At 44.3% G+C, this 7,941-nt stretch overlaps 1 protein-coding gene across 6 annotated transcripts in view; it reads right to left on the reverse strand.

The window, feature by feature from the left end:
• The window catches only part of MAPK9 (mitogen-activated protein kinase 9), a 23,918-nt gene extending 17,372 nt beyond the window's left edge, over positions 1-6,546 (reverse strand). For 2 of the 6 annotated variants that reach the window (XM_068697707.1, XM_068697712.1), the window contains exons 1-2: positions 6,374-6,544; positions 2,272-2,446 (exon numbers count right to left, since the gene is read on the reverse strand). In XM_068697707.1, the coding sequence (XP_068553808.1) occupies positions 2,272-2,393 (122 nt within the window). In that variant the 5' untranslated portion in view covers positions 2,394-2,446; positions 6,374-6,544. Of the gene's footprint in view, positions 1-1,605; positions 1,842-2,271; positions 2,447-2,924; positions 3,060-6,373 lie in introns of those variants that run through there. The other 4 variants (XM_068697710.1, XM_068697711.1, XM_068697709.1 and 1 more) reach the window with 4 other exon arrangements.
• Positions 6,547-7,941: the final 1,395 nt, after the last annotated feature.

Here is a 7,941-nt window from a genome sequence, read left to right on the forward strand (position 1 = left end):
CAACTGTAAAGAAAGTTATCAACAGTCCAAGCTCAAATGAGTCTACGAATATGATTGTGGTTTTGCTGCACTGAAGGACAAAAGAAATTTATTGGGACAGAAAAATCAGATTTACTAGAAAAATGTAGGAAATCAAGGGCAAGACAGGAAAAAAAATGATGACAGGAAGTCAAAGAAAAATTTCAAGCAATTTTGTGCAAGCGGTTACTCCGTGGCAAATAGATTGTAAGGTTTCAAATATGTAAATGGTCCAGGAGAAAAGTGTGAAAAGTCACATACAGAAGTGAACTTCGTACAGAAACACCCTCTAGATAGCAATCAAGTTCCCTTTTCATTTATATAGAGCTCTCATTTTGTATTTCCTTTATCACTGTTCTTCGTATTTTTAACTAGTTAGTTTTTTCTTAATATAAGATGTAGAAAAATAAACAGCAACAATACTAATGAAGTTTCCTATTAATATTTGGAAGAAAAACAACAGCAGAATTCAGACCTCTCACTACTGAAGTAATATACCTGGTTTTAAGAACTCCTCACCAAAAAAATACTACACACAAAACCCCAGAAATATTTTTCGTAATGTTTGTGTTAAGCGCAGGATGATTTAAAAAAAATAAATAAACTATCATACATGTGTATCACACAAATGCCACTGACATTTTCCCAGCCAAAAATGACAGCACAGAAGTCATCTTATGGTGACATTTCTACATTATATATGTGTGTATTTTGCATATCTCCTTTGTGCATTTTAAGGACTTTTATGGAGAAATTAGGATTTTGCACCTTCTTCAACTTGGACCCAGTTTTGAGATGTTTCACATGAAGATAAGAATTTATGCAATGTTTTACCCCGTTGTTCCAAAATATCAAGTATTCTCAAAACAAGTCAATAAATCAGATCATCCCTTCCTCCACCCAAGATGCTGACCTTAACGCAACCCCAACTTTGTTTTGCAGCAGACGCCTAGCTTAAGTCATATAGTTTATGCACTGCTTCCAATGAAAGAAGAAGCAATTACCACCACCCTGAATTCTTTTATGTAATCTAGAATACATAAATACACTTAATGTTATGCTGGTTCTGTATTCTTTATATCCTATACTAACTCTTACCAAACACTGACATGAAGATCTAGCATGCCTACCCATTCATCACTCAGCCCACTAAAGAAGAATGAAACAAGGTGGTCTCATCTTGCTTATTTTTCATCTATTTAAGCAGGGCAATAAGAACAGCAAAGTCATTTTATTTTTAAATAAAGCTATGTTCACACAAAAACTAAAAGGCTAAGAAGACACGGGCAGGTGCGGTATAAGGAGTTGCTGACAATATGAGTCATCACACTTATTCTGCAGAATTAATAGACAAACAAAAACCACAGGCTGGATTTAAAGCACGAACAACCCACCACGCTGTTCTGATCAAGTCTAATATCAGAGTTCCTAAACCTATCTGCTTACTCCCGTGTGTATGGAATTGTAAAACCGCATCGATAAACATTTCCCTTGTTACCAAGTCAGTTTTGCCCAACACAGTAAGGGCTGGCAGTAAGCAGTGCAGAATGGATTGCTGCAGTCTAAAAAACATTTGAAAGTGTTTACCTTTAGCTGGCCCAGAGGTGTGGTGCCATACAAGAGACTAAGGTTCAGGATCAGACTAACGACTCTCTCGTCCTGGGCCAGTGGAGGCTGGACACAGAGCTGAGGTGACACACCAAGGAAGTGACGGCCAGCCCAACCCCTCACACAGCATCCCTTCCTGGTTAATCCATGGAGTGACAATGACACTGACTTGCCTCGTCCTGCCAGTTAATGGCAAGGCACTGCATGGATGGCTCCTAGAAATGGACAGGAGTGATCGGGAATAAAAGGGGGGGAAGAAAGGGGGCCATGATGAAGAAACGAGTAAAACCCAGAATCTCTCACCATCTCATTGTCATTCCTTACACTGTAATATCATGACTACATGGGGAATGTGAGAACTAGAAACAAAAGTAAAGTGGTTAATGAGAAGGAAATTTGTTGACCCTCTTAATTTATGCAGTTACATAAATATTACTTTTCCACTAAAGCCAAAATAAAAAAGCTAGTTTTGCACATGAACTACTGCGGGCAGGTATTCTAGTATCTATTTAGTCCATCATAACCTGGAGCAAGAGACAGAAATTAACATCAACATTTGATATCCTGGCACCTCTATCAGGAATACAATCAAATTTTGTTATGTATTTAGAGCTTTTTATGTTTTAATAAATTATTTTTACTCACCAAACAATGCCCTGTGCCCCTGATCCTATGGGCTTCAATTGCTGATAACGTTTTAGTACAGTGAACGTTGAATCTGCAACTTGAACACTGTAAAACTGACTATCACATTTACTGTCACTCATGGTGTAGTGTCATGTAGTTTTCTCTCTCAAGGACCTGGTACAGGTTTCAAGATCTTAAAGAAAAAAAAAAGAAAACAAGATGTTCAATCTCTGACTAATTCAAGGCAAACAAGTTGGAAAAAATATTTTAATACAATTAAATTTTTCAGTAGCATACTCTTTAATAAGCATTCTTTCAACCTCACTTATTACTACTGCTAATGAAAAATTCCTGCAGACAAGACAACAAATAATTATAACCTTCACAGCTGTAAGCAAACGCGTGTTTCCATTCCAATCCCCAACACAAAAGGCAGACAAGTAAACAACTTCAAAAACAAACAGCAATGCCCTAATCCAACAGCTTTTTCTTTACAACGTGAAGGAAACTCCGTAGCTCAGAGCTACGGCTATCTCAACCCACTCTCCTCCTCCTTTTATCTTAAATGCACACCGACATCCCATGCTATTTGTTAGTGTGCTTAAAGCCCTACAAGGATCCAAGAGTTCCCTTTAAAGAATGGAAAAGCAAACTGTATGAAAGAGAAATACCATCCAGGCAGTGACACTCTGTAGCTGGCCTCTCCCAAGCAGTTCTAATCGGCCTCCTGCTCAAAGCTGCAAATGGACTTTTACAAAGACACAGACTGAAGTGCAGAGGGCAGTACGGAGCAAGATCTGAGAGGAAAAAATGTCACATTAACTGGGTTGGTTACCCAGAAAAAGAGGAGAAGAGGAAAGGCATGAGAGACTGAAGAAAGGAGGAATGAAATAACGTATTCTCCATGGACACAATGGATGTGATGATTAGCAATGAGCTATAAAGATGTTGATTAGACAGTTTAAAAGAGGGGAGAGGAAGAGAAGACGACGAAACAAAAGCCAGTTTGTAAAAACAGGAGCAGCGAAGCACTCTAGAAGATTCCCTAAGGAAGTGATGGACTCTCCTTCACTGGAGGTTTCTGTGCCACACTAACAGCTGTCAGGAACAAATTAGATGTACGTAATTACATCCAAGAGCAAGGTTAGGCACTAAACCTCTTTAGCTCTAAAGCACTGCAGTAATGAGTGTAGACCTCCCATTTTCCCGAGCATCCATCCCTCCTCCAAACCTTACAAGCCCTCAATTACCTCAGTGATTACCGTAGAGGTCCCTAAGAAATTCCCCCATTTTTAATTTCACATTCAACGTGATAGATTGTGTCATTACAGCCCAGACTAAATCGCAGTCAAGTGTTCCTTGAAACAGGAAATGAAAGCCGATCACCTTCCCTCTCAGCAGCTGCCCTCACCGCCAGGCCGTACAACGTCCTTGTTAGCTACAGAACAAGCAGTTGTTCTCTCTCTCTTTGCTGGCCTACAGAATATTTGTGAGCCAATGCAAAACAGAAAAGCCTCAAGAGCAACCCAGAACCCCCCCCAAAAAGGTCACACAGCCACACAAAAGGCTTTCAGTCGTTCAAGAATTAGCATTTGGATGTCTCCCTTCCTTGGCACAAACAGGAAGGTGCAGCATCTTCTCCATGTCCAGGGTCTGCAGATGAACACTAGGAAACGTGCAAGGAAAACAGGCAGAAGAGCAGCAAAACCTACCAGAGACTGGGGTTAATCTGGTAATGGCTCGTCTTAAGGCATTCTCAAGAAGTATCTAGAGTCCCATTTAGCTTCTAGCATCCTGGAATCTAAATAGCATTTTAAAAAGCAAGTGCCCAATTTGGTCATCGCTGGCAGCAATTTAGGCAGTAAATTTACCTGAGACATCCTCTTAGAAGTTTAAGGAAAAAAATAGCAAGGGAGAAGGGATCAGCGAAAGGAAAACGTAAGCAACCAGTTTTCTGCCTCTGCCACAGCAGCAGTAGGGAACAGTAATACATCTCCTACACAGGGCCAGTCAGATGATGTTCCACCATGAGCTCACACTTAGATAAGACCAAAACCCTGCCTTACGCAGTGCTCTCAACCTTTCCTGCTACACCCTAGGAACAAACTCACTCTTCCTTCCAGCCTTTTTTATTACTCCAAAGCTCTACACTCTGCAGCACTCAATTTTTTGATTAATGGCCCCTGAGCAGTCCTGATATTTTCAGTAAATCTCCAATGCTGCAAGAAAGACACAGCTGGAAAGTTAAGACCCAGCTCTGCAAAAGACTTATAGAACAGGGGGGGGAAAAAAAAAAAGTATAAAACCTGATTAAGCTGTAATCAAGTTAAAGACTTGTTAGTTATGTGAGAACCATGCTGTGCCTCTTCAAAGGATAATGAAGATCATTGCTTCTCTGTAGCAATGATAACGAAGAAATGGGAAAAGGAAGTTATCCCAAACCGAAGAACCCAAACTTTAGGAGATCTCGTCTGTCCAAAGCCATCTTTTGGAAACTATCTAAAGACCAGGATGAGCTCTTCAGACAAGACCGAGAGCAGGTCTCATGCACTGCAACGAACAAGCATCATAGATTCTGACATCCTTTGGAATTCAGTGTGCAGAGAGCCCAGCCTCTCCGTAATACCTGGAGAAAAGCAGCAGGCAGCCCCCTAGTTTGCACCTGGGCTGCAAGCTGCTTGGAAGCATCAGCACATCCGTTATTTAAGACACACATGAACATAAAACTAGGTGGCGCGGGACTGTAGGTGTTCACAGGACTTATGGCTTAGAGTCTATTCTGAGGGGGGTCAGGCCTGTTGAATAAGAACAGATTTCCCACTGCTCAAAGGAAAAGTGTATCTGGCAAGTGAGTTTCATAATCCTGAGCTGTTACTCTCCAGCCTGAAATAGTTCGATGCACCACTCCACCTAGCAGTGTATGCAACATATTCCATGCTTCTGATATACAAGAATCTCATTTCCATTTTGGAAATTTATGTTTTCATTTATGGTTCCCTAGCTACAGCTGCACCAAATAGGACCAATGCCAAACGTGAAAGTCGTTCATTCACAAGATGGTCAGCAAACGTACTTCGACGTATTGACAGTGGCTGTCACCGAGTCACAAAGTTTCTGGGTATCTTTTTATTTTAGACCATGCACGAGATGCATAAAGTGGGTGTGGATTTTTGTGCTTGTCTTAGTAGCTTGCTTGTACGGTTGGAGAAACTTAAGAAGCATGATGTTGATCTTACTGCATGTGGTGAGTTCACAGCGCTCACAGAAGTGGTTTTCAACCTGAGCTCATGAAAGATGAAACAACCAAAAATAGGGAAACAAAAAAAACACCCAACCTGCCTCCGGTAGGTTTATGAATTGTACAAAAAATTCAGGGGTTGAAAGCAACTGCACCATGGTGCGTATGTATATACATGGCTTGTATTAAAGTCACCTCTCTACAAGTCATTTATTAAAATGGCAACTTATTATTAACCAGATCCATCCTCTGGACATTTTCCAAGCCAAAAGCTTCTGAAACAAACAGGTTCTAACAACGGGGAACACATTCCATGTGTTATTTTGGATACAGAGGTGTTATTACAATGAAGCATACGGACGTCAAGAAACTGAACTTGGGTTTTAAACTTCAAGCCAAATCGTGCTGCAGACGGGAAGAACATAAAATGAACAGAATACCTACATATGAAAAGAGAAGATATTCTGTGCTGTTTCCGTATCTCCCCCATTCCCTCGTTACCTTTGCCAATTAACCAGCAGCGCTGGGTCCCCAATCCTTACAGCAGGATATCAACAGGTGCAGGTCCCAGACACAGCCCCTGCCGCGGTACCTCCCGTGCAGCTCCTGGCAGCCCTGTGGCAGCCCAGCACCGCCGGTGAGCGCAGCCCAGCGGCACCGGGGTCGGTCACTGCGGGTTTGGGGCACCCCTGGGCTCTCCCCGCACCCCAACCCACCCGCCCTGAGGAGGCTGAGCCGGGGGCAGCTCCTCGCCTCCCCCCCTCCCCGGGGCCCTGCCCGGGCCCGCGCCCTCTCCCCGCTGTGTGGCCGGGGCTCCGCTCGCCTCAGGGCTGGGCTCGCTCCGACCCCGCCGCCCCCTCCTCCTCGCGGCCCTTCCCTCACCGTCTCGTCCCTCAGCGGGCTCCAGCGGGACGGGACAGGCCGGGCCGCGGCGGCAGCCCCCGCCGCCACAGCCGCCGCCTCCTCCTCCCTCTCCTCCTCCGCGGCCGCCGCCTCCGCCTCGCAGGGCCGCCCCAGCCACAATGGCCTCCCGCTGCTCCGCGCAGGCCGCGCCAGGCCTGCGCGCGCTGACGGACGCCGCCTCCGGCCAATCGCAGCGCTCCGCCGGCCGCGCTCAGCCAATCGAGCCCCGGGGGCGGGACCTCGCCGCGCTCTCCCTCAGAGGGCGGGGAAGGCCCGCAGCGGGGACGGGGAGGCTGCGGCCAATCGCGACGCGGCGCCCGCCCTCCGCCGTGACGTCATCGCCGCACGTCAGGCTCTCACGCCGCTCGTGACGTCGCTGCCCCGCCGCGGGCAGCAGGGAGGGAGGGGGGCGTGTGGCGGTGACGTCACGCGCCGGCAGCACCTCACGGCCCGGCCCTGAGGGCGTCAAAATTAATTAAAATAAATACAGCCGCCCTTTATGCCAATAGATAAATAAACCCCTTAATTGTTTAGTATTAAATAAGTGGAGCAAAGGCTGTTAGGAGCTAGTGTAGCACCTTCCAGCTCTGAACCTGCATAAACACACAAACAGCACTGGGCATGACATGTATGGGCTGGCTTCTAAGGAAAAATAAATTCACTCATCAAAGATGTAACACAGGCAGACAGGAAAGATTTCAATTCCTGACTGTTCCAAAATACACAAACAGGTGAAGCTTTCTCATAATTTGATACCCACCTTATTTATTTGAGGTTTATAATGCTTCTTAGGGCTAGCGAGTTCACAGCTAAAATCCAGGCCATTGTGAAAAAAGTAAGATCTGAAATCATTAATACAGTCTTTCATATAAAGAAGCATTTCTTTTTCTTGATTAGTCCTAGCTTGAATTTGTAAATAGTACTCTCTTATTTACCAGTATAGGGGTTTTTATTTTTTTGTATTCCTGTGACTGTAGATTAGATACGATATTAAATACAAGTTTATGGCAAGTTTTTATTGGCCTAGGAGACAACATTATGTCCGCAAACAAAACACATAAAAATACAGACACAGCTTCCCTTTCCAATTACAGATATCTTCCCGCGTTCATCTACCTCAAAAGAAGGTAAAATACAAAGGCTTACTCCATTCTGTGATTCTATGCTCATGTAAGGAAGTGAATCCAACTCACTGTGTGCAATCAGTAGCTGGTGTGAACTTCAGTAGGAGCTACAGAGACTGTGCTGCTGTACTGCTACGGGACTCAAAACACTGGCGAGAAGTCACCAAGTGCAGTGCTCCTGTACTCAAGTGGTTTGTAACAGTGGGGCAAGCTACCTAAACCTGGTAGAGTCTTTTGAACTACAGCTGCTCGAGAAAGAAAAGTGTATCCACCTTTTGCATAAGTACCTGTGGCTAACATGAGACCTGTGTCACACACAAAGGATGAAAGAACTCTGATACCAGGACTGGAGGAAAATCTCTCCTGCTGATACCAGAGTACTGCAGTGTTGTATTTTTACTCAGACCTGAGATAAGGAGTCAT

Source organism: Anas acuta, chromosome 14 (genome assembly GCF_963932015.1).
Source record: "Anas acuta chromosome 14, bAnaAcu1.1, whole genome shotgun sequence".
Taxonomy (NCBI): Eukaryota; Metazoa; Chordata; class Aves; order Anseriformes; family Anatidae; genus Anas; species Anas acuta.